This window comes from Mustela nigripes, chromosome 12 (assembly GCF_022355385.1).
Source record: "Mustela nigripes isolate SB6536 chromosome 12, MUSNIG.SB6536, whole genome shotgun sequence".
NCBI lineage: Eukaryota > Metazoa > Chordata > Mammalia > Carnivora > Mustelidae > Mustela > Mustela nigripes.
The window spans coordinates 792,806-818,297 of record NC_081568.1 but is presented as its reverse complement, the minus strand read 5'-3'; the positions used below and the strand labels follow the sequence as shown (position 1 = coordinate 818,297).

At 60.4% G+C, this 25,492-nt stretch overlaps 1 protein-coding gene across 1 annotated transcript in view; it reads left to right on the top strand.

The window, feature by feature from the left end:
- The window catches only part of LPCAT1 (lysophosphatidylcholine acyltransferase 1), a 44,135-nt gene extending 23,068 nt beyond the window's left edge, over positions 1-21,067 (top strand). Inside the window, exons 4-14 of the mRNA XM_059416833.1 lie at positions 3,970-4,082; positions 5,106-5,166; positions 5,418-5,476; positions 7,464-7,498; positions 8,880-8,934; positions 11,139-11,221; positions 14,232-14,357; positions 14,926-15,079; positions 16,081-16,179; positions 17,691-17,829; positions 19,260-21,067. Of these exons, the coding sequence (XP_059272816.1) occupies positions 3,970-4,082; positions 5,106-5,166; positions 5,418-5,476; positions 7,464-7,498; positions 8,880-8,934; positions 11,139-11,221; positions 14,232-14,357; positions 14,926-15,079; positions 16,081-16,179; positions 17,691-17,829; positions 19,260-19,444 (1,109 nt within the window). The 3' untranslated portion in view covers positions 19,445-21,067. The remainder of the gene's footprint in view (positions 1-3,969; positions 4,083-5,105; positions 5,167-5,417; positions 5,477-7,463; positions 7,499-8,879; positions 8,935-11,138; positions 11,222-14,231; positions 14,358-14,925; positions 15,080-16,080; positions 16,180-17,690; positions 17,830-19,259) is intronic.
- The last annotated feature ends 4,425 nt before the right edge of the window (positions 21,068-25,492 follow it).

The window sequence follows — 25,492 nt, the reverse complement described above, 5'->3', positions numbered from 1 at the left end:
CCCCCCCCCCCCCCGCCCCGGGAGTGGGCGAGCCCCCACCCTGCCGGTCAGTGCAGGTCGCACCCACATGAAATAGGCAGTTGCCCTTGAGTCTCGTCTCGTCCCTCTGCTGCGGCTTCTCTGTAACGTTAGTTCTCGTGGGTTTCAGTGGGTTCACACGCACACGCGCGCGCACACACACGCACACACACACGTCCTCAAGCGTCATGTGTCCAAGTGGCTGCTCAGGTTTGGTCCGTGGCAAGTGCAGGCCCTGTACCCCATGGCCATAGAAGTGTCTGTCCCCAGGCACTGGTTACAGGGACCGAAAGCCCAGGTGTGCAGGTGTCCCTCGGCCACGTGAGAGATCCCCCGGCTCCTGGCATGAGAGGAGAAACTTACACTTGCAGTCCTGGAGCCAGAAGTCAAGGTCAAAGTGTCCAAAGCCTCGCTCCTCCCGAGGTTTTCAGGGACAGTCCTTCCTGCCTCTTCCGGCCTCTGGCCCCCAGGTAGCCCCAGGGCTGTGGCCGAGTCCCCCTGCCCCGCCCCCTCCCCCCAGGCCTCCCCTGCGCATGTCCCTGTGCGTCTCGCACAAGGACACTTGTCTTTGGTAACCTAGGGTACTCTCATCTCCAGGTACGTAACTGATCACATCTGCAAAGACTGCTTTCCTGAACAAGGTTTCACGCACGGGTCCTAGGGCTTAGAATGTGGGCACATCATTTTGGGGTGCACTGCACCACCACTAGGAACTCTAGGGAGTGCGCGGAGTCACTTTACAGACGAGAGCACCTGCGCCCTCCCGGCCAGGCCCACGCGCCGGAGCTGTCCAGGTGCCCTCCCGGCCAGCCCGCCCACTCTTGACTCCTGTCCCCTGCCTTCTGTCCCTGGGCTTGCCACCCAGCCCTGCTTCCTCTAGGCTGCTCCTGGGGGAGGGGAGGCCACACCGCCGTCCGTCTCCTCTGCCTGCCTCACCGTTCAGACCACGAGTGCATCTGCCGAGGATTCTGGTCCGGCGGGAGGCACGTGCTGCTGGTGCCGCAGCGCCTGGGGCATAGGGTCCACACCCTGACCGCCTCCTTGGATCTCTCCTGAGTTCCCTGCTTGTGATGGTGTTCGGGGGCTGGTTGCGAGGGAACATGGTATACGTTTTAGGTTCTTTCTAGGAAGCGCTGAGAGGGTGTCGTAGGCTCCCGAGTGTGAGGCAGCGTGGGCCCCGACCGAGGGTGCGGGAAGCCACTTCCGTTCTGTCATTTCATTGCGATTCCCTCTTTTCGGTTTTAAGCTTCAGGCTGTGGAATGTCAGCATTCTGGGGGAAGTTCTGGGATTTGGGGGCCACCTCCCCCTCCTTCATGTACACATCACACAAACCCTTCTCGAAGCCTTGCCTTCGGTGACGGCTCAAGTCCCAAGTTAGCGTCATGGGGACTCACGGCGGCACTTTGTCCTCCACATCCCAAGGTCAGGGTTCGAAAGCCAACTCCACTGGCTGCATGTCCTGGGGGCTGTGAGGTCAGAGCAGAGCTCCGCGCCCCCCACCATGGACCGAACCTCGGGAGGGCCACCAGCCTGTCGTCCGTGTGCGGGGCCCCTCACCGTGCGTCCCAGTCGCGTCAGGGATGGCGTAGAAAGAAGAGTGTGGGAGAGCCGGGCCGTTGGTTAGAGGTTTCCGGGTCTTGAAGGTAAATACACCGGGCCCCCAGGAATGCGGCTGAGGCTCCTCCCACCGTGGGGGCTGGAACAAGCCCCTGCCCCACCCCCCCAGCTTCCCAGCCCCATGCAGCACACGGCCCGGGGCGCTCCCAGTGGCCCGTCCTCCTGGTTCTTCTCATCCTTGTTGTTTAACTCGGTGCTCCTGGATCCTTCGACAGCCCACAGCTTTGGTGGAGGGATGAATGTTAAAAATATTCAAAATATTGTCCCCTTCAGATTTGTGACCACCAGTTAGAGTGATCAGCCCAAGGATTTTTTTTTTAAAGATTTTATTTATTTTATTTGACAGAGATCACAAGTAGGCAGAGAGGCAGGCAGAGAGAGAGGAGGAAGCAGGCTCCCCGCTGAGCAGAGAGCCCGATGCGGGACTCTATCTCAGGACCCTGAGATCATGACCTGAGCCGAAGGCAGCGGCTTAACCCACTAAGCCACCCAGGCGCCCCAGCCCAAGGATTATTCTCATTTTTACGTCGTTGGTTTACTTCCAGTGTCCTTTCTGTGGGCCCTTGGGCGTTCACAGATGCGGGCGGTGTCAGAGGTGACCGCGTCTCATGGTCTTCGGGCAGGACAGCGCCCCAGGCCCTTGTTCCCAACAGTACGTGGGGCTCACCGGACGTGCGGCCATATTTCCCGTCTGTCTTCAGAAGCAAGCTGTTCAGTTACGAGGTCTCCAGTGGGATTCACCTGGGGGTCCCCAAAAAGAAGGGGAGTCTGAGATACCAGTCAGAGGATGAAACCCCGTCATCCTCGGAGCCCAGAGAGCTTCTCCCCACCTCTGCCTGGAGCTTCTGGCGCGTCCACGCATCGTGAAGAGGCAGCCTCTTCATGTCACCAGAAAGGGGCACTCGTGACGCCCGACCCTCTTCAGTGAGACGGGCCAGCCTGCCCCCCTCCTCCCCCTCCCTGGAAGACAGCGCAGAGCTGGCGCGGACAGGAGGAAGCTGGGCCGCTTCCCCATTGTCCTGTCCTGGGGGTCCCCTCGGCCCTTTCCCCACGTGCTGCTCCCAGCGCCGTCCGCAGGAATCTGCGAGAACGAACAGGAAAGAAGATTCCAGGTGCCAGAAAAAACATCACTGAGCCCCATGTGCAGCCTAGACTGTGGGTCCTGAGGGCATGACCATGTAGAGTCTTTTTTTTTTTTAATGAATTTTAAAAGGTCTTTGCCTTTTGGAAGACCTCCCAGGAAGAAGAGTCACGACACACGATTCCTCGCGAGTAGTTAGAACGCTCAGAAGTCCGAAGCTGATGTTGGGCCCAGCGGGGATGTGTCTCACTGCCATGGGGGTGCCTGGCCACTGCGGCCGCCCACTTGTCCTTCCCAGGAGAGGACGCCTCGCTAAGGACAGCTGTCATGTCAGCTTGGGGGTTTCTCTTCTAAGAAGTGTGTCCCCGCCTTCAGAACCTCGGGCACAAGAGCCGTGGGGTGGGCGCTGCCGTCAGGTCTGGTCACAGGAGCAGCGACCTGCCGCACCAGCAGTGCCAAGGTGGTCAGGACCACCGCCATGTGAGTGCCCTGGGGCACCCGGAGACAGCAGGTGCTGATTCTCTTGCTGTCCTGGGGGCCGGCAGTCCCGAGCCAGGATGTGAGCAGGGTGGCTTCTGGGGGGAGGTCTTGTCCAGCCTTCGTCACCGTTGGCAGCTCCCCATCGTCCTCGGCGTCCCGTGGCTGTGGTCACGTCACTCCAGTCCTGGGCTCTGCCGCCCCGTGGCCTGCATCCACGTCCTCCTCCATGCAAGGACACCGGGCGTGGGTCCGGCTCACCCTGCTCTGATACCACGTCATCTTAACGTGACTCCCATCTGCAGACGCCCAATTTCCAAAGAAAGTCACAGTCCTCAGTGCCCGGGGTCAGCGCATTAGCCCGTGTCTTTGAGGGAGACGGCTCTGCCCGTGACGGGCTGGTGGGGTTTAAGCCATGCGCCTTGGGTCCTTCCGACTCTGGAGCTGTTGACCTGCCCCCAGCTCCGTCTTCCGCGCACAGCGGGGTCAGCCTTACTGCCCTTGCTCTCTCCTGCTTTCCAGGCTGCAGACACCAGTGGTGCTACTTTCGACCTTGCGGGTTGTGGGCAGCATGCCATGGTGTGAGGGAGCCGCGGTGATTTCCCTGATCCCCCATGATTGGGCATTGACCTGCCGCCCACCCTCAGGGACACTGCTGCCCTTGGGGTGTCCCGGGGGGCTCGCCTCTGCCCTGTGCCTTGGGCAGCCCCCTGTATCTCTCTGAACGCGGCAGAAGCCGTGCGTTCCCACACCAGTGCCTCTCCTCCCCGGGCAGCTCTGATAAAGTACATCCGGCCGGTGTTCGTGTCTCGGTCCGACCAGGACTCCCGCAGGAAGACCGTGGAGGAGATCAGGAGGCGCGCACAGTCCAATGGAAAGTGGCCACAGGTAATGCAGTGAGCCTCGAGCTGGGGGCCGGATTCATTTCATTTCATTTGTGTTTGACGAGGGCATGAGTTCAGGATCGTGCTGAGTGTCAGATCCTATTGGTCCTGAAACTGTAAAATTGGGGCAAACGAGGCAGGTACGTGTGTCTGATGTGCCCGGAGCATCTTTCCTAAAATGACTGCTTGGCGATCCCCGGACCCACGGCAGGCACGGCCTCTGGTGCGCACCAGTCCGTAAGGCGTGGCTGTTTGGCCCTAAGAACCCCGGGCCGAGCTTGTCCGTGTGAGCCCGGCTCCCTCAGGAGCATCAGGATGGACTTCAGCGGGCGGCCGGGCTGCGGCCTCGGCCGATGTCGGCTGTATTTCTTCCAGCCGAGCCTCGGAAGCTGGAGTGCCCTGGGGCTGTCTGGGTCCTGGGTGCTTGGAGAATGGAAGGCCCGGCTGCCAGGCACCCTCACCCGCGGGCAGCCCCCAGGGGTCGTGACGTCCGGGCTGCTCGGCTGCTGCCCCACGTCCAAAGCAGCCACATGGGCTGTAGTCCCTGTGCTGAGGGGAGGGTTGAGTTTCTGTCATGTGGCTGGAGGTCAGCAGGAGCCAGAGGAATTCAGGAGTCCCAGCGGGGATGTGTTTAACCACTGGTTCTGTGGTTTCTGGTTGCTGGCCCAGCTGTGCCTCGGCGCTGGCCCTGGCCCCGACACCTTCAGCCCAGGGCCGTCTGCTGTGTGTCTTTGTCGCGCTTTGCCCCTGGGGGGACCCCGCTGCATGCTGGTGGTACATCCAGGTGGTGGCAGCTGGGCTCACGGCGGCCGCGATCAGCCCCGCGCACACGCGTGGGAGGCGGGTGCCGGCCCCCAGATTTGTTGTAGTGAACTCCTGCCCAGGGAGCGCGGCCGGGCGTGCTTCCGCTGTGTGCCTAAACCGCGCTGAGAATGACGAAAATATCTCAACGTGTATGGAGTGCAGAAAGCAGACTATTTCTGGATTACGTTCCTTTAAAGCTGACCTTTTCTCTTCTCATTCCAAGATAATGATTTTTCCAGAAGGAACGTGTACCAACAGGACCTGCCTCATTACCTTCAAGCCCGGTATGTAATTTTCTTAAATTCTCTGTTTTTCCTCCTTGAGCAAGTCAGGGAGACACTCTTGGGTCCCTGCGAGCCTGTGGTTTTCCCTGATGTGACTCAGCCCACACCCCCATTGAGGAAACCTTCCGGGCACCCAATGACCATCCACCAAGAAGGGGTAGCAGAAAACCTCGTTTCTCCGGGCCCGGCATGAGACGTGCAGGGAGAGGAACCCAGCCGTCGAAGTAAGATGACGCCCCTTTTTCCTGCAGGCGCCTTCATCCCGGGGGTCCCCGTGCAGCCCGTGGTTCTGCGGTACCCAAACGAACTGGTGAGTGTGTTTTCCTGGGACTGTGGTGAGTTGCCTGTTGTCACGGGTCACCAAGCGGCGGCCCGTCCTCACTGCCAGCGGGTCCTGCTGAGTTGACGTGAGCCGTTCCCCCACGTCCTCGGCAGCCTTTGCTCCCGGGTCACCTGGGAAACTGTGACATTGAGAGAGTCGACACCCCGAAAGGCTGGAGACGGCGGGAGGGAAGGGAAGTGAGCGAGTCTGAACCGAGCCGGCCTCTGCTGCTGCGTCTGAGTCCGTCGGAGGGTGTCCCCTGTTCTGTCTGAGCAAAGCGCAGGAGGGGGCGTCTGGGCCCCAAGCGCCTGGTGATCTCGACGGGGCCCCGGCTCGGGGGAGGCAGGAAGGCCATGGGTTGTGGCCAGAGCCTCGCATGGCATCCGCTTCCACATCTGTCAAAGCAGCCGCAGCTGTCCCCTCCCCCGGGGGCCCTGTGGCCATGCCACATGTGTCCAGCTCAGTCGGCCGCACTCCCGGCGCGGGCCCCGAGCCCCTGCGGGTGCCGCTCGGCACCCGTTGTGTCCTGCTCTGCCACGGCCCCTCCAGGTGTGTGTTTTGCACCCGCACGGGCATCGGGCTCTCCCGGCCAAGGCTCGTGTCCCTGGGCCCTGCCTGGGTTTCGGCTGCCCTGGATTGTCGATGGAGGACACCGAGGTGGGTTTGCTTGGTGCACCGAGCTTTCTACCAGTCACCGTGTGTCTTTATGACGACAAAAAGGAAACTCAGCAGCCCCAGAACCGTGGGGCCCGGAGCTGCTCGTCTAGACGGCAGCATGCTTCCGTGTGACACCAGTGGGCACGAGGGGCTGGCCGCCTGCTTCTGGCCCAGACCCGGAGGCTCCCAGATTTGCACAGCAGACCCTATGCCTCCAGGTGCTGATGGCACAAGTGGTTCTCCAAGGGGAAAGCGGTCGGTCAGTCCGTGTGGGTCAGAACCCGCCGCCGCACGAACTGACGGATACGGGGCTTCTGACAGTGCGTCCCTGAAACAGAAGAGCTGCACTTGTTCGCCAGTGTCTGACGAGAAGAGAGTCATGGGCGGGTGGAATTCTAGATTTTCTATTTTTTTTTTAAGCCTATTTCATAGGCTTATTTTCAGCAAATTGCCTTTACTGGGTTATTCCAGAAGCGTTCAGCTTAGTTGTCAGAGAAGCAGCATGGCCACTGTGTGCCCTCAGCCCGTCGGTCTGTCACGGACCTCAGCTGCCCAGTTTCAGGAAGGGCCTCCGCTCCCAGCTGGGCGCACGGACCCATGCGGAGGAGCCGCGGCCACGGGCAGGGAGGGGGCCGGGGTATCCCCGGCGGCGGGCGGCTTTTCCGGAGCCCATGGGAAGCCAGCAGGGGGTGTCAGGACTTTAGAAGAAAGAAGCTCACATGGGACCAGAGTCAGGGCAGAAGCAGGGTCTGTGTCCCCTAGCGTCCCCAGCTGAGTGTCTAATGTGGCTGAGACTGGGTGGGGGGGCGCTTTGGGCGCACTTAGTGCCTCGCAGTGGTTTCTTCTGCTCCCCTGCAGGCCTGGGCTCATCTCTGGCCCCCAGTGGAGGCCAGGGCCTTGGGGGTCGGCGGTCGTGTGGGTTGGAGTGAGCCTCACGCGGTGGGCGATGGTGATGGGGGACAGCAGTCACTGGGACGGCTCGTCCAAAGCGGGTCCTGGGCTGTGAGCGGATGTTGGCAGGGACGCCTTGAGCACAGGGGAGGCGGGAGAGCGCAGCTGGGGCGCCAGCTCAGGCCGACGTCAGAGCTGCCGACCTTGGAGCCGTGGGGGGAGAGGAGTGTATCTGGGTGGCACCCGCCTGCTCCCCGGTTCCATAGTGGACTTGGGAAGAAGAGGGTACCGGCGTTCTCTGGGGTCAGAGGTGGGCCAGGTCGAGGGCCAGGACAGACGGCGGGCACGGCACAGAAGGAAGGGCTCGCGCCGGGACCCCCGGTCCCTGGCAGCAGGCTGACGCGTTTTGCTCCTTTCTCGCCCCCAGGACACCATCACGTGGACATGGCAAGGACCCGGCGCGTAAGTCAGACCCTGTGCCGTCACATTGTGTGTCCTGTTCTGCGGGAAAGCACAGGGGCCACTGAAGTCGCTGCCCTGCATTCCGGTTACTTTTGCAAATGTGGAAGCTCTGAACACAGGTGCTTGAGGGCAGCAGTTAGATTCTGCTGCTGTGAAAACTAGGTGTGCAAACCTGGCCTGTTCGCACACTCCTGGATTCCAGGACCTACATTAACGGCCTCCCACTGCAGGGGAAGGTGCCTGTGCGCCTTCTTTCCTTCCCACGTGTGCCTGTTGGCTCGGTGGCCACCGTCCCAGCCGCGGGCCGCAGCTCTAGAAAAAACAAAAGAGCTGCAGGGACAGCCCTTCTCTTGAACGGCTGCGCAGGGGAGGCGCGGGGTCCTAGGGCAGCAGGCCTCCGTGGTTCCAGTGTTTGACCTGGCACAGCAGGAGGGTGAGTGGTGGGGCCAGGCAGAGCCCTCCCAGGGCCCCCGGGTGAGGCGTCTGGAACGGATGCTGGGGGTGGGGGCGAGGGGTGCCCTGAGAGGCCGCATTTGTGGCCCGTAGCGTTAGCATTGCTGGATGGTGAGAAGCAAGGGGCCATCAGGGAGAAACGTGTGAAGAGGCTCCTTCGGGCCCTGGTGGCCAGGCTTGGCGCTGGTGATGATGGTCAGAGGTCGGGTGTATAGAGAGAGAGTTTGGATCACAGTTGCCCGCTGTGGAGAGGAGTCTCGTGCAAGGACAAGAGGCTCCAGGTGGCTCCCCATCTCGAACTTCTATAGAGAAAAGGTTGGTGATGCTTGTTCTGAGGTCCGGAGCTCAGGGGCTGACCTTGCAGATGGCACGACTTAGGACCTGTTGAGTCTGCATGGCCTAGGGACAGCCAGGTCTGGGACAGTGTCACGTAGACGAGGTTTCCTGAGCCGGAGGACACACGTGGGGAAGGGGCACCTGTACAGCAAAGGACCGCCGCAGGAGGGGGTGCATCTGGCGGGGCCAGTGAGGAACCCCGTTTGAGAAGGGTAGCCCCGTTCTCATCACAGTGTTGAGGCTTGGCCTTGGCCTGAGGGGGCATGGTGTGCCCTGAACAAGGCAGCTGCCCTGCAGGGGCTGGACATGGGCATTGGGAGAGTTCACCCCAGAATTGAAGTCGTTTTTTTTTTTTTAAGTTTTTTTTTTTTTTTTTTGACAGAGATCACAAGTAGGCAGAGAGGCAGGCTCCCCGATGAGCAGAGAGCCCGATGTGGGGCTCGATCCCAGGACCCTGAGATCATGACCTGAACCAAAGGCAGAGGCTTTAACCCACTGAGCCACCCAGGCAACCCCAGAATTGAAGTCATTTAATTAAAAGACATTGAGAATCTTTTAACCAAAGCTGTAAATCTGTTTGTTCATTTTTAAGGTTGGAGACCCTGTGGCTCACACTGTGTCAGTTCCACAATCGCGTGGAAATCGAGGTTTGTACAGACGCGCATTCAACAGCCTAACGCTCGGGCTCGCGAAGGTTCAGCATCAGAGTCCAGATGCGGCGTGATGCAGTGTTGCATCGAGGTGTCTGTAACTGGAGTGTCACGTAGTGTGAGGTCACAGTCTGCGCACAGCCAGCACGAGGTGGCCTCTGGTGTGGTCTGTGCAGAGCAGGTCGGAGACCGAGCCAGGTGATACACTGGTCTACCGGCCGGCTCTGGCGGATGCGCGGTTAGCTGGTGTCTGCGGGGTTAGCTGGTGTCTGCAGGGAACATGGCATGTGGTCAGAACAGATACAGTGTTACTCAGCCCTTCCTCCTTGGATACTATGGCCTTGTCCCTGCGGATACAGTGTTGCGTTGTCCCTGAGGATACAGTGTTGCATTGGACAAAGACAACTGTGACCTTTGTTTCCTGTGCAGACGTGAGGTTTGACCAGCGTCTGCAGATTCAGCGTCATGTTGGCATGTCTAGAGATAAGGGCGTCGGTGTCCGCACAGACACGGCTTTGGCAGTGTCACGTTGCGGTCTGCACAGGTCCGGTACCGTACGTCATCTGGCCTGCTCCGAGGTCTTCCCACTTCTCTTTGCTCCTCAGACGCACTTCCCTGGCCTTTTCACCAGTCACATCGTGTCTCCTACAGGATTTTGCATGAATCAGATAGGTTCTTAAACATCGACAAGGAAGTTAGACCCTTTTATCATGGTTAACGGAGCTTAACGGTGTTTAACATTGGCACACGTGCAGTGAGTTATGTTTGTGGCATTTTTACTTGCTACTCTTACTGCTGGATCACAGAGATCACACAGATGTGTCATCCTGTCGTCCTGTGTGATCCGTGGTCAGATCCCGCAGCCTGCCTGCAGCTTTCAGCCCAGGAGGGCCCAAGGTCACGACACCCCTTCTCTCCGCTCCGGTCAGTAGCCACCTTCGTGCGGCCTGTACGTTTGATCCAAGTGGGTGAGGAGTAGAGTTTCTTTCCTTAAAAGGGGAATCAGTGGCTACCCTGCCCCCGACAGGGGAGTCCAAATGCAACAGAAAGGGTTTGATGAGGCAATCTGCTACCTTCTGATGAAAGTTGCAGAATTGCACTAAATTTACAAGTGAGCCTGGATTTCAGCCAGCTTCCAGGTTTTCAGAAGCTACTTAATTACAACACACTGAGCAGAAAGGTCCCTGGCCCGAGTCCAAGGGGGGCTGGCCATCTGCCAGGACATGACGTGTGGCTGCGTCCTGGCCTCCGTGTGTGCTTCTCTATGTCAGGCCTCGTTCCAGTTCTCAGAGCTCTTTATTTTTCCTAAAGAATTTCTGTACTTACTTGTGAGAGAGAGAACACAAGCAGGGTGAGCCGCAGAGGGAGAAGCAGGCTCCATGCTGAGCAGGGAGCCCGATGCGGGGCTCGATCCCGGGATCCTGGGACTATGACCTGAGCCGAAGGCGGACGCTTAACGACTGAGCTGCCCAGGTGTCTTCACAGTTTTCAGAGTTTAAAGGTAGCTCTGAGTTTTTGAACTTGCGCTAAGTGTCTCCCCTCGTGCTGTGCTCACAGGGGCCTGTGAGCGGGTGAATGGGGTGAATGCTGAAACCAGGTGGCGGGAGCCGACGAGGCTTCCGGACGCCCCCGCGGGGTCAGACGTCTGGAGAGCGTGTGCGGGGGGATGGGCTGAGTGTCTGCAGGAGGGACGCAGCGCTCGGGGATGTCTCCTCCCTGCCCAGCAGAGTCCGCACGGAGCAGGGGACTTACTGACGGGGCAGGGTCACTCGTGCAAGATGCACGTTCCCCGGGCAGTTTGTGATCCTCTCAAGAGGCAGGGGACACCGGATCCCATCGCCTCTTCCACGTGGACGCAGTGTGTTGTGTTATCCCCCAGCACAAGCAGAGACTTCTGGAAAGGGGAGCATACACATAGTTCTTTAGCGTCCGAAGGAAGCTTACCCACACCGGGATGTGACGTTAGAACCGAGTGCGCACACGAGCTTCTGTCCCCGGGGGCCAGGCGCCCCCGCGGCATCGTGGTCATGTTTGCATGCGTGGACGCGTGCGCTTGGGTGCGTTCACCCGTGCGCCGTGGCCGCTTTGAGGGCGGTTCTCGCGGAAGCTGCTTTGACACACCTTCTTTGCGTCCGACCCGTGAGCGCGCCGTGGCGGGCCTGGGACACGCACTGGAGTAACGCAGCCTTCTCTGTGCTCAGTTCCTGCCTGTGTACAGCCCATCGGAGGAGGAGAAGAAGGACCCCGCGCTGTACGCCAGCAACGTGCGGCGCGTCATGGCCGAGTGAGTGTGCCCCTTCCCGCCGGGTCAGAGCTCGAGTCCACGGCGTCCCCGGGAACCCTCGGAGTGTCAGGGAGCCGTTCACCGGCCCGTTCCTCCTTAGCCTGGCCCAGACGCGCTCAGTAGCCCTCCGAGAGCGGGTCTCAGTGGAAGCGAGTAGGGGCCTACCGCACACGGGCCGGAGGCTGTGTCGGCTACCAGGTTCCCGGGTCCCTGCTGTGTCGCACACGGAGTCTGCGTCTTCGTGGCTAAACTCGCTCAGTTTCACCTGCATGGGTCGGAACCAGCCGCCCCGGCGCCGGGTGTGTGCGCCCCGGGGAGGCAGGCAGCCACAGCGGGCGGCCCGCGGGCTCTCCTTCCCAGCTTCGAGTGCCCGGGGGGCGCCTGCGGGACCTGCAGGACCTCCGTCGGGCTTGCCACGTGCGGCGCAGGAACTAGACGCCTCATCTCCCCAGTGAGAGGCGCTCGCTCCACAAGTCTCTCGCTTCCCAAGTCTGCACCGTCCCCAGCTGTCTTGGATGAGGGGACGTCAGCCTGCGGCCCGCACAGCCTCGCCCACCGTGTCCCGGCCTCTCTCTCGCCTGCTCCCGGGCAGCAGGGGCCGCCTCTGTGTTGGGCCACCGTGGTTCTGGGAGGGGGTCTCAGCGGCTCCGGGGGCGTCCCCTGTGGCAGGCTGGAGGGGTTTTCCCAGCGCCGTGGCTGAGCAGTTGTGACCGAGGTGGGAGGTAAGCCCCCTGCCCCACTGTGTGCGCCTCAGAACCCCCGCGCTCCCGTGTTCTGTGCGGCCGTACCAGACCAAGTCACAGGCTCAGCATGCGGGAGTTAAAGCTCCGCGGGGTAGGCACACGCGGTCCACACGCCCCTCAGGAAGGCTGGCGCTGGGGACACAGGCCCGTGGGACACCCCAGCCTCCTCAGGTGCCCACTCGCTGGACTTCACTGCCCACTCGCTCTCAGAACCCCACACCGGGATGCGTGGGGGGCGGTCGGCCATCAGGATGCCCTCAACTCTCAGTTCAGGGGAAGCCAAGGTGTTCAACCCCTCGACAAGGATATCGTCTCCACAGAGTCAAAGGCTTGACAGGTTGGGGGTAAACTTTAGTCCTTCAGATAAACCAGCTAATAACGTTTAACAGTAATTACGTCACAGACGCTCTCCTCGTGGAGGGAAAGCGCCCCACATCGAATGGAAAAGGGCCCATTGGCCACAGGGCAGCCCCCTGCCCCACAGCCACGGGAGAACCCATAAACAGGGAAGTGGGTTGTCACCTTCCTGGCCCTGAGACCACCGAGAACAGCCTGGGACCCACCGAGCGTCGCCGGCCCTGAGCACACCTCCCCCCACCTCCTCACGGGATGACCCGAGGCGCTCCTGGTCATCCTGGCTTCTGTCCCCACACGATGATACCTCAGTTTGCCGAGTGGGACTGGACTAGCCAGGGAAGGACTTCAAAGCCCGTCTGCTAGCCCCAATGGCATGGTGTCGTCGTAGATGGTCATGATTAAAAGCCCATTCAGTTTTGGGGGACGGCGCTTAGTTTTAAATACTTGGCAAATGTTCTACCATTGTGTTTCCTGTAATAGAAGGTCATTTTCCCTGAAATCTGATGCCGTTCTTTAGAAGGGCTGAGCTCTGACTTGGGGACACGGCCAGCCCTTATGAAGGTGACCCCCATCACCTGTAAGACGAGTTGCACTTCCGAATGAGACAGCGGGTGGCGTGGTGCCCTCGAAGGCACCTGCTGCACACTTGCTTCCTAGCAAGGTGGAAACCGCAGTGATGGCTAACCTCTTGGGGCGCCCCAGGCTCTACATAAGTGGACTTTGGGGTCATGTTTAGTGCCACATGTGAATTTGAAACGCTGTCTTTCTGTGCACGTCAGCATTCAGGCTACTCACTGCCCAGTGCTCCCGGCACAGGCATCTGTGGGGTGGGGGCTTTTGTGGGCATGCGCGAGAACTCTGGTCCCACAGGGCTCTGGGGCAAGTGCCTGGGCTGGAGCCCCTGCTTGGGCCCCTGTCCCTCCCCCCACCACCGGCCCCAGGTTCCTTGCCGTCTTTCTGTCCTGCACAGGCCCCGCCCAGATGTGCCCTCCTGGGGAGGGACACGTGGGAGTGGACAGGGGAGATGGCTTTTCCTGTCTGCGGACGGCTTGGGGAGATCAAGGCTGTCCTCCACACGTCCCGACCCAGGGCAAGTTTTCAGGGTGTCCCTCCCACAAGGCCTTCCCAGCTTTATCTTGTGGGACACAGGCCATGGCGAGGGCTCCTGCCGTCTCCTGGGGCTTGCTCTGCCGGAGTGGCTGGAGACAGCCTTGCTGTGTCCGCAGGATCCGAAGGGGCAGAGCGCTGCTCATGGCTGCGTGGCAAGCCCCCAGCCCAGGCTCGAGAACGGGTCACCGGCTCGGCAGACATCTTCACGCTCGTGTGCTTTAGTCTGGTTTTTCAGAGTTGCCAATGTCGGCTTCGTTCTGATGCTGGACGGCTCCGCCCGTTCCCTGGAGCCTTCCGCACCCTGAGCGCCGCCGACTCACCGGGGCTTTCCGGAGCGGAGCTGCTGCGCTCCGACTGCGGCCCCACACAGGCCTCACGCGCTCTTGGGAAGCCTGCTCTTCCCACGGTCTGCACGTCCGCCCTGGGCACCACCTGTGTTCCTAGCAGTTTTTTCTTGTTTAACTAAAACAAGTTTTGCAGAGACACCAAATTAGTGCGCAGATACCTCAGCAAAAGCGTGACTTGCAGACAAGCCTCGCGGGCCCCAGAGGGCGGGGCGGCGGACCCCAGCTGCACGTCCTCACACGGCAGCCACAGTGTGCTCGGGCGCAGGGGTCTCGGTGGGACGTGCGGTGGGCGCCACTGCAGCACGGACCTGGTTGGGAGCCCCGAGGGGCGGGGCCAGGGAAGGGGGGCCCCTGGTCCTTCGATGCACTCGCTGTCCTGTGGTCACCCTGGGCCGCCGTCCTCGCTCTGCTGCCCTGGGGCTGCTTGACCGCGGGGCCCTCCCCTCTTCGCAGGGCCCTGGGCATCTCCGTAACCGACTACACATTTGAGGACTGCCAGCTGGCCCTGGCGGAAGGACAGCTCCGGCTTCCCGCGGACACCTGCCTTCTCGAATTCGCCAGGCTGGTGAGGCGCCTGGGGTGAGTGCGGCGCCTTTTCTCCCCTGAGCCCCTCCCTCGCACGCGGTGGCTTCTCTGGCAGCACTAGCGGGGCTCGCTCAGGAACGGGGAGAGTTCTGAGGAGCACTGCTGAGATACTTTTTCTAAGACAGGAGGCTCCCGGAAACTTCTAGCAGGCCCTCCCTCCCCTGCCGTTGTTGGTGACCAAGCTGGAGGTCGCCGAGGGCGCTGAGGGCCGGCTGGGCCTTCAAGCAGATAGAAGTGCCTGTGCTCAGGGTTTGCGGGTGCTTTCCCAGTATCCGCGTCCGTCCACCTCGAGGTGTCTGGAAACCCTCAGGGCTCAGCACGGGGCTCCCCGTGGATGGTTCCACCCACCCTACCCGAGAGGCGTCCGTCCCTCCCGCGGAGACGCTGAGGCGGGATCCGTGCTGTGCCTTCAAACTATTAGAACACCTTCTGCCGAAAATGACCCCACTGCCCGTTGTAGCAGTAATTCTCATGTTTTGTTGAGTCTTATTACAGTAAATGTCCTATTTTGCAGCATTCTGTAATTTTAATGAAAAAACTTTTTCCTTTTTTTTGTATGTAGGGTAAAGCCAGAAGCGCTTGAAAAAGATCTGGCCAGATATTCTGAAAGCGCCAGGACACACAGGGGAGGACGGATGGGCCTCCCCGAGTTCGCCGAGTACCTGGGCGTCCCGGTCTCGGACACGCTGGAGGACATGTTCTCCCTGTTTGATGAGGTGGGGCCATGGCCCTGGGAGGGGTCTCCTGGCAAAACCTCCAGCTTCCCAACATGTACTGTTTTAGTAGAAGCGTGGCCTGGGGTTTGGAAGTAGAGGGAACGGCTCCCCCTTGCCCTGACCAGCACAGCCTGTCGCTTGGATGTTTTCTCCCGTGGTTCAAAATGCACGTAGAAGTTCGTCACTTAAGTTAACATTTGCTGATAAACCTGTAGTTTGGGGTTTTAAATGGGATCTCTAAAAAGCCTAAAAATATCAAACCATGTTCCCTCCTCCAGAAATCCAGAATTTCTGGATGGGGGGCCTCTCTCCCGACGATCAGCACACAGGGTGACCCTCGGCCTTCCCCACGGTGCATGAGGACTGTCCCCATGCAGCGCTCCATCCAGTCACCCGTCGTGTCTGGACCGGGGGTCCATGTTTGCCAGTACAGCCCTGGACGTGGGTGGCCTTTCAGGGCCTGGGTGGTGGGAGACTGCGCCGGGAGCCTCCCTCTGCCCCAGCGCCGGCCCCTGGCTTGTCCCACTCCCTGCAGCGGCCTGCTTGTTCGAAGCAGCAGCCTGTCCCATGGTGACCCCAGGGTCACTGAGGACCTGCTGCATGGCACTCAGTGAGCGTCCAGTGGGCCAGGCGCCGGGTGTCCTCACATCGCAGCTGGGGGCCTGCCGCTCTGCCACAGGCCACCAGGTCCTCAGAACGCGAGTGTGCTGCTTGCTGTGTGCGTGTGTTTTCCTCAAAGGAAAACCTTAGCCAGTGACAGCCATCGTGTGGCGTGAGCTTTTGTAAGCTTCGTGTGTCAGACTCGCGGCCTCTGAAACTTGATCACAGTGGCCTAAAGAAGGTGTGTGGTGTGGCCCCTCGCGAAGCCAGTGGGTTATGAATGTTCTTCCAAAAATACTTGCTCGGTGGAGGCAGATAAGATCCGGCGTCCGTGTTCAAGCCCGGCTCCCTGACCCGTGGGAGGGGCCCAGCTCCCCCCTGAGGGCATGTCTTGTCCCCAGAGTGGAGAAGGCAGGATGGACCCTCGGGAGTACGTGGTCGCTCTGTCTGTCGTCTGCCGGCCGGCCCGGACTCTGGACACCATCCAGCTGGCATTCAAGGTAAGTTTACGGGAGTTCAGCTTGTAGGGACAATGAGACACAGGTCACATCAGGCCTGTGCTGCATTCTTACGGCCCCGTCCTGCATGGGCGGACTTGCCCGTGCCCGACCACCGTTTCCGCGGAAGCTCGTATCTGCTGTCATTTGCACAAATGCCCCCAAACCTCTGCAAAACCAGTTCTGCCTGCAGTTTGTACCCCACGCTGTTAAGAAGGGCACGGGGCCTGGTCCTCGTGAGTTCCAGCAGCCCTGGACAGGGCTGGCGGGTGCCCCACCCCCAGTGCCGTAATGCAGCCATCCTGGGCAGGCCCCCACCTCTCAGGTCCCCCAACATGACCTTTTCATCAGCCCACTGACTTAGGGTGCAAAGGAGCTGCCTGTCTAGAGCCCAGCCATTCATCCCTGCTGCAGGGGGTGTGGGAGTCTCGGAACACTCATATGGGGGTCCCTGCTCACCTACAGATTCTCCTGGTTCACGAGGACAGTGTCAGCGAGGATAGTGCCACGCTGGCTTTACTTACCCAGAACACAGTTCTGTCAGGGTCTCAGAATGGGTAGCTCTTACAGGTGCAACTCCCAGTAGCCAGACTTATGAGAACCTGATGTATAAGCCAGGCAGCTGCTTATCTCTCGCTGCTTAGAGAATCCAAGATCCAGCAGACCCTCCCAGCATTGCTGGGAAACCCCCTTGGTGCACAGTGCCTTCTGTGGATCACATCGTGAGAATTAACTGGGTGACACTGATATTTGGTGGCTCCTGTCTAGAAAGACGTGACCTGCCTCCTCCAGCCCGAGCAGGCTGGCTCTGAGGGCCCTGGGCCTGCGCCTGGCTTATGGCCGCTCTGCGGCTCCTGCCTTCAGCACAGCCCGTTCTGACGGACCCTACCCGGCAGCTTCTCTGCTGTCGGCTTATAGAGTCTGGTCTGGGAACAGTGGCCAGGCTCCCCTCATCTCTCCCAACTCGGAGCAGACCGTTTTCCGGGCAGTGTCCGCCGAAGCTCCCACTGGAGGGGCAGGCGTACTGGGCTGCAGAAGGAGGAGGGGGCCGGGGAGAGGGTGACCCCCCCAGACCCACGTTGCTGGGCCTGCCTGACGGGGCGGATAGCCTCTCCCTGCAGGACCCACACTGAGGCTCACAGCACACACCAACCTTTCAGGGCCTCGTTCTCGGTCACTCTTTGCTGGGTCCATGGGCCAGCCAAGGAAGGTGGTGGCTCGTTCGTGTCATTGAGCAAAAGCCCATGAGTGCCCACATGTGGCAGGGAGCCCAGGGTGCGGGCTCCGTCCCTGACCCCACGAAACACACGCCACTGCCTGGAGTGCCCTCTAGTGGGAGCGTGGGTCGTGTGCTCAGAGCTCGGTGCCCCGTGGGGATCTGGGAGTCAGCGGAGCCCTGGCTCTTCCCAGCCAGCGGGGTCGGGCCTACACGAGTGCTGGGAACCCCGTGAGCAGAAGCAGCGGGATGCCTGCATGGTTGGGGGTTATGGGGTGACGCCAGTCTCTGCCGGCAGATGTACGGGTCACGGGACGGCCACATCGACGAGGCCGCCCTGTCCAGCATCCTCAAGACTGCCCTAGGGGTGGCAGAGCTCAGCGTGACCAACCTCTTCCAGGCCATTGACCAGGAGGGGACGGGGCAGATCACATTTGGTGAGTGGCCCCGGGGCCAGGGGGAGGAGGGACCCGTTGTGCAGGGGTGTGCCTGGGGGTGGGGCACAGGGACACAGTGGGAGCGACGCCCGCGCGTGCTCACCAGGGCCGTGCTCTCCTGTGCAACGGGGAATTCCCAGGAGGAGGGGTCGTCCCCAGGCCTGGCAGGGGCAGGTTAGGGGGTCTGGAGTCTGAGTTGCACAGGGGATGGATAGAGCCAGAGCCAAAGCCCACGCTGGGAGCCCCAGATCCATGCCCTCCCCGGGGGCTGCAGGCGGTGTGGGCTGAGGCCGGGCCGTGACAGCCCACGGGGGTTCGTGGTCTCAGTGTCCCGTGGAAGCAAGAGCCTGTCCCTCAAGGCCAACCACTGCTGGCATGTCCTCGTGGGTTGGGGGGCAGGGGGCTTGTCACTGTTAGCCACGCAAATTGGGACAGCTAAGGTCCTCGGGGACTCAGACCTGAAACCCACTTGTAGGCTGAGGGAAAGGGGTCGGGCGGTTGAGTGCGCGGAAGGTGGCCCTGCTGAGCGGCCGCCCATGCGCATGTTTGGAAACGAATGTATTTTCGCTGAAAAAGAGGAGACATTTGCTCAGGAAAGGTCATGTCCATGTCTTGTTTGGACGTGTCTTTAAAATTGCAACCAAATGTCAGACACGGGTGTGTGTTGATTTAGAGCGTGTGTGTGTGTGTGTGTGTCCACCTGCTCGAGTAGATTGTGCTTCCCAGCGCTCTCCGGTGGTGGGCTGGGGAGGGGCTGTTCACAGTGAGTGCTGACCAGCTCAGACGTGTCCCAGTAAGTCCTTCAGTGTCCCCCAGAGGAGTGCGGGTGGTTTTCCCTGGGTTCCGTAGTCTCCCACACCCAGGCCTGTGAGTGTCCCCGTGCTCTTGGAGGGCACCGTCCACCCCAGGACTGGGTCCCAGGGCTGTTGGGAGAGGCACGGCCTCAGACCTGCTCAGCCCTGTGACCAGCACGGACGGTGGCCCTGTCCCTCCGGGCGCGCGCCTGGTCTCTCCGGAACACGGCCGTGTCCCTCGACAGCGCTTCCCGTGCCGAGATCAGGTCCTCACGTGGACGCTTCGTCCTGTCCCCAACCAGACCCCCTGCTGAGCAGCGTCTTCCTTCCCAGAGCACACTGCAGGGTTCCAAAGCCTGCTTCTGTTGATTTTCCCCCGAACGGGCATAGCCGAGAGCCCTGAGCCACTCGCACTCTGATGAGCAGCCAAGAAAATGGGAGGACCTCCTGCCCCTCCTCCTGCCCCTCTCCCCACCCCCCACTTCTCTCCTCGCCCCTCCGCCTCCCCCTCCCCTCGGAGGGCGTGGGTTCCAGCCCGGACAGAAGGGTGTGAGGTGGGGGTGCCTGCAGGCCCAGAGACGGGAGCCCCCGAGTCCAGGTGTTTGCCCCCAGCTCACCCAGTACCTCTTTTTCCAGCGGATTTCTGCAGTTTTGCAGAAATGTTCCCCAACTTCGCAGAGGAGTACCTATACCCCAAGCAGACACACTCAGACGGCAGCGCACAGACACCGCTTGCTCCAACCCCTAATGGCTTCTGCGCCGACTTCAGCCCCGAAAACTCGGACTTTGGAAGGAAACCTTTCCGTGAGAAACTGGACTAGGACAGAAGGTTCTGGAGGGATGCGGCTCTGTGCGTGTGCCGGCCTCGGCCCGAGTTCCATGACAGCCGGGGTCGTTCTGACCCTGGTCCTCCGCGGAGAGCTGTGTAGGGACGGGGCTGTGGGCCCCGGGACGCTGTCCCTCCCGTGGCGCCAGCTGTGGCTGAGTCCCCTGCACTGCCCCGGGTCACTTGCCACCGTGGTCTTTCCTCACATCCCTGTCGGAGTCTGTGCCGGGGGCTCGCACAGGTGGACGGGCCTCCACATGCACACGCGACACGCGAGAGACCAAGACGTGTCACGTGCATTTTGATTCCAGCACAAATCCTCTGCCAGCCTCTGTGGGGTCGCAGCGAGACAGGGCCCTGTCTGATTTTTAAACATTTCTATATTTGTGAGAACTCATGAGTATTTTCTAAACTTCATTTAGATACTTCAGGAAGCATTCAGCATTTTTAAAAAAAGAAGAAAAAATTGTTTTCTACTTCATTTTTCCTTTGAGGGCCAGAGGATATTTATTTATGGGCCCTTTTTTGATAGAACCCGAGGCTGTCTGGGGCTTTGACTTAAATCACTCCGTGGCCTCTCTCGACCAGGTACATTCCAGCGTCTGGCTCCGCCGCACGCCCCCGGCCCAGACGCCTTTTCTGCTTCTTTAATCCCGTTCAAACCCCCTCTTTTTTATAGACGTCACCAGCTTGGTGTTTGTTTAACGTCAGGTTGTCCGCGTCCCTGCGGCCCGGCTCTGGCCGAAGCATGGGCGGTCGGTGAGGTGGGGGCGTCGCAGGTCGCGGCCCCCGGCCCGGCTGGGGCGACCGGCGGGTGCTGGTGGGAGGCGGGTCCTGGCAGGGGACTCCCCGCAGACACCCGCCCGGCCGCCCATCCGTGCCCCTCCTGCGTCCCAACCGCGGCCCCCACCTGGTGTCCGGGAGTCAGGGCGAGGAGCAGGGCCTCCGCACGCGCGATTGGGGGCCTTCCCCACCCCGGCCCAGCCCGCCACAGACGCCCCCTCTTCAAGCACACGAGACCACGGCCTCTAGCTGGGTCTGAAGCAAAGCCTCCAGGTTTGCTTGGGGGAAAAAGTCCTTTTGAATTTCTAAACGAATTGGATTTTGTATTTGGGTGTCTCCGTAGAACGTGACCACCAGGGCCACCAGAAAACACGCTCGCGGGCTTCCCCGGGCGCACGTGCGGGCGCACGCTCCCCCCGCGCACACGCGGCCCCCCTGACGCACAGTCGCCAGCTCGTAGCTGCAGGAGGCACAGAAATTCGTTCTTAGAAGAGGAACGTCCAAGGGACCCATGAAGGAGGCAAACAGACGAAGATACTCCGCGGGTGGGGACCCCCACGCGGCCTCCGCACCCCGGGTCTGCACATGAAGGGCTTTTTGAATGAGGCGCCGCCGAGCGTTCAGGAAGAGTCTCTGAGAGCAGATCCAGGACGGACGTTTGTTCCTCCCGATTCCTTCCCCACGGCTGCTGGGCGTCCGCGGCGTCCCGGACCGTGCGTGTGCCTGGCTTGGGAGTCCATGCCTTCGGTGGGAGGTGCGGACGGAAGAGGCCCCAGGAGGACTGGGGTCCTCCGGATTTTCCATGGAATGAATAAATGCAGTCTCACCCACCTGACGACGTAGTTTGTTTTGTGCGTGGCTTTTAATTCGCGAGACAACAGCAGGGGCGCCTGGGCGGCTCAGTCCAGGAAGCACCACGACTCGACCTCAGCCCGTTTTGACCGCAGGGTCATGAGCTCAGCCCCACGCTGGGCTCCCTACTTAGAAAATCAAAAAGAAAAGAAAGACAACAGCAGACGTGTCTTGGGCTGTGGCAGAAAACCCCAAGGTGGGGTTTCTCGGCAAGTCACGCAGCGTGTTTGGAAAACACAAGAATTGAAATTCTGTAGGAAAGTCTTCCTTGATCCCAGAGGCAGGCCCGGAGCAGTGCAGCCTCCTCGGGTCGGTGGCCGGCACTGGAAGGCAGCGGCACGGCGGCCGTCTGCCGCAGCGCTGGGCTGGTCTCCAGAGTCCCTCTAGCGAAAGCCGTAAACGCGCTTTGTGAAGCCAGAACAAGACGGGATCTCCCACTCGGTTCTCTGCTCCAGGCAGTGAAGGGCTTAGAATTAAAGGAAATAGGGCCCAAGCATTACGGCCTCCGAAACTAAAGGAAGGGGGGGTTAGGGCTCCACGGCGACATGCCGGTCCCGCTCAGCCCCACGTGCACCAGGGACCGCACCGTTCTGCCCCGGCGGGTCCGAGGAGGGCGCCCGGGCACGCGTCCCGCTGGGACTCAGCGGGTTGTACTTCTCTTTGCTCGTATTTGCCCTGTTTAATATAAAGGGGCATCGCCCCCACGATGGCAGGGACGTTCTGGGCTGGACCCACTCCCCAGCGGGGGTGGGAGCAACCGCTGCCGGCTCCAGGCACAGCGCACCGCGGGTGACGTGGCCCGTGCACGCCCCCAGCAACTTCTGCACACGCTCGGCGTGCCGCACCCCGTGGGAACAGGCTTGAGCAGGATGTGTGCCGCGGGAGGAGGGAGCTCCTGGGGATTCCTTCAGAGACAGGAAGCAGAAGAGGCACCGCTGCCTCCCCACTGCCAGGCCCCAGCCGGGGGGCCCGCCCGACCACGCTGGTCCAGCCTGGGCCCTGGGGGCCACCGGTAGGAGTACGTCTGACCCCAGGCCTTGGCTCGCGGAGCAGGGCTTTGAATGTGGGGGTGGGCACTGCCCGTCCTCTCCCTGGGCTCCTGCCCTCTGAGGCCGTGTGACTGACGTCCAATGGGTGCTTCTCCTAATGCAAGGGAATGCTTACTACACAAGCGGACACTTTTAGCTTCTCCCCAAAAACGTACCATCTCACAGTCCTCACGGCCGTCCTTGGACAGCGCTCGTGCTGCCGTCACGTAACCCTCCGGAGAGAGTCACAGGTTTACCAGTCAACACTACTAATATTCCTGCACAAAATACGGGGGAGGCCGAGGCGGGGGAAGGTGGGTGAGCGGTCGGCCACCAGTGTGCGCTCTCTCGTGCGCACGCACACGCACGCACACGCACACAGCAGGCCAGGAAGTCGTCCCTGTGCTTGGCACCAGCCTGGCCTTGTACCTGCTTACAGGGTTGGGACCACTGCTTACAATCTCCCTCCCCCGCCCCTCGGCACATGTCCTCAGCGGCACGTGTCCTCGGCGGCCGCCAGTTCCTCAGAAAGTGAAGGTTCTCCACCTGGTGGAGGGTTTTCCCTCCGGAAAATGCGGAGTCTTTATTAGCCACGATCTTAGCGCTGAAAGTGCCCAGAGGACCCTCGGGGCTCCAGAGAGAGAAGAGCAACATGTCCTGCACCTGTCAACTCCCCACGTCCTGGAGGGTCTGCAGCAGAGGCGGCCCCAAACAGCTGTGACCGTCTGAGCTTCAGAGCAGGGCGTAGAGCCCAGGGGTCCATCCCTGGGAACCACGATCTTAAAACGAAACAGCCCCAAGTTGCCAAGAATGCGCTTGGTGAGGACGGTGAGCTGCCAGACACAGGGACAGCAGGGACACGCGCTGCTCACCTCTCGGAGGGCGGGCCGCCCGCCGGCCTGAGAGCAGGGCCTCCCCCGGGGACTCCGCCAGGTGGACAGCACAGGGAGGGGGCAGTGACCCCCGTGTGGGGCTACAGCTCCCCAGACACGAAGCACCTCGGCCCTGCTACGGGCTCACCGGCCAGACCCACACGGCAACTGGAGCTCAGTCCCACGGAGGAGGGACTGTCAGGAAGCCGAGGAAGGTCCTCAAGAGAAAGCAGCACGCGCCGCCCCCCAGTAACTACCAGCTGTCAGATGGGCCATCCCTGCCCGTGTCACAGGCGTGGGCTGCGCTGTGGACAGCCCCCATGTCGGCCCACGGCCCAGAGCACAGCCCGCCTGTCGTGGGCACCACCGCCTAGGCCACGCTCCACGTTCCAGGTGCTGTCCCAGGTGGCAGCTTCCCGGGTCCTTCCTCCGGCGTGGCCAGCTGCTTGGGGTGGGCGGGGAGCTTGGCCAGAGCAGTGGGTTCACGTGCCGGCGTCCTCCAGCCAAGTGCAGCCCGTGGCTGTGTCACTCCCGATGGGCAGCGGGGAAGAAAGGCCCTCATTAAGTCCGCAGATGGTGCCAGCAGAGCCGCCGGGGGCAGAGAAGGCAGATCCGTCTCCGGAATAAGCGTATTAAAACGAGGACGCATCCCCCTTCAGTGAGGGAGGCTCCAGCAGCAGCGTCCCCAGGCCCAGGGACAGCACCACGCGGGGGGGCTCCATCCCGGACCTGCCTCTGTCAAGGGGGAAGCCGGTGCAACTGCCTCAGGCTGCCGAGTTCCTGGGTTGTTGACCCGTGCTACAGCCCAGCCCCCTGCCAGCCCCGCTCTGGGCACTGTCCACGCCGCGCTGGCTGGGAGAGCGGGAGGCTGCCCTGGAGCCCTACACCATGCCCTGGACCGGGTCCCAGAGACCAGACACTCGGGGACAGTGCCCCGCGGTGTGTGCGCTCCCGGTGAAGCAGCGGGAGAGCCGACCAAGAGAGACCCTCCGTGTCCTCCCACATGCGACTGAGTCCCAGAAAACCCAAGTCAGGCCAAAAGCAGTGACTTGACAAAATAACGGCCAGAATGTTTCCAAATCTATACTCAGACATCCAAGAAACTCAGTAAGCCACAAGCAAAATAACGGTAAGAAAAATACACCAAGACGCTTTATTTTAAAAACATAGACTCTGAGAGCCGCTTATAAAGAGCCGCCTTACGAGCAGCCAGAGGAAAAGGGAAGATTATCCCCGAGCAAAGATGAGAACGGTGCGCACGCGGAAACGGGCTGCGCGTGAGGGTCGTGAGGGTGTGAAGACAGACCACAGTACGGGGATATTGTAAGCCCCCCGCCCCCAAAAAAGAAAGACATGCAACTAAGAAGCCAGTGGGAGAAAGGAAACAAGATTTTTTTTTTAAATAATAATTTATCCTGACTAGGCAGGAAACTGAGGAAAAAGAACAAAGGACAGACAACACAGAAAACAAACAGCACGTGGTACGTTTCCGTCCAACCATACTAGTAATTACATCAGATGGAGCCTAAAAACCCCTCAATCAGCTGGCAGTCCAATTCTCTTTAGACAACTACCTCCGTGTGATTTAAAGGCACACTGAAAGTGTTTTAAATGGGAGTGATCCAGACCAGGCCGACAGGACCGTAAGGTCAGCAGACTGAGACGGATGTCCGCCAGCCACCCAGTGAACACAGAGACGAGGGGATTCCCCTGCACGACCACCCAGGGCTCCGTTCAGCCGGAAGATACCACAGCCCCAAAGGTACATGCACGCGTACCAATGACACGGCTCCAATAGCTGTAGCCAGCGCAGACAGCATTAAAAGGAGAGATAAACAAATCGGCAAATCCAAGTGGGGATCCTAACACAGCTCTCTCGGTAATCGATAGAAGCAGCAGGGGGAGAAACATAATTACGTAGAAAATTTGAACAACCCCATTTACCAAATTGACTTAATTGCTCTTTCAAGGGCACACAAAGCAGTTGACAAAACAGACTACACCCTCGGCTAGAGAGTACATCTCTGTAAACTTCAAAATATTGAAATCATACTCAGTGCGTGTCCTCATCAAAATGGAGCTGCACAACATGAATTCTGCCCGCGTTGCAGGAGCAGGGCTGAGCGCCCCGGCCCAGCAGACCGCACCAGGGACCAGGTGTCCACCCAGGAGCACAGCCAGAGCTGGTTAGGTTCTGATTAATTCTTTCAAACTTAATGGAAGTTAATGAGTCCACAATTTTGCTTCTAGTCAGGCAGGAGAAACCGAGACTGGGTTGACCCTCCCCCCCAGGACCGGCCATTAGGTGGAAAACTCCAGTGGGATTTGCCTCAGCAATGAGAAATCCTCGCCCTGGCCCAAACACTGCTCCGATCCAACCAAACGAAGCTTAAAAGCAAGACCTGGAAGAATGACCAGATGGTTTACAAGTTACTTACCTGTAGCCCCAAACAAAGTTCCAGAATATTCATTCTCAGGAATGTCACATTATCCAGCACCCCACAGGGC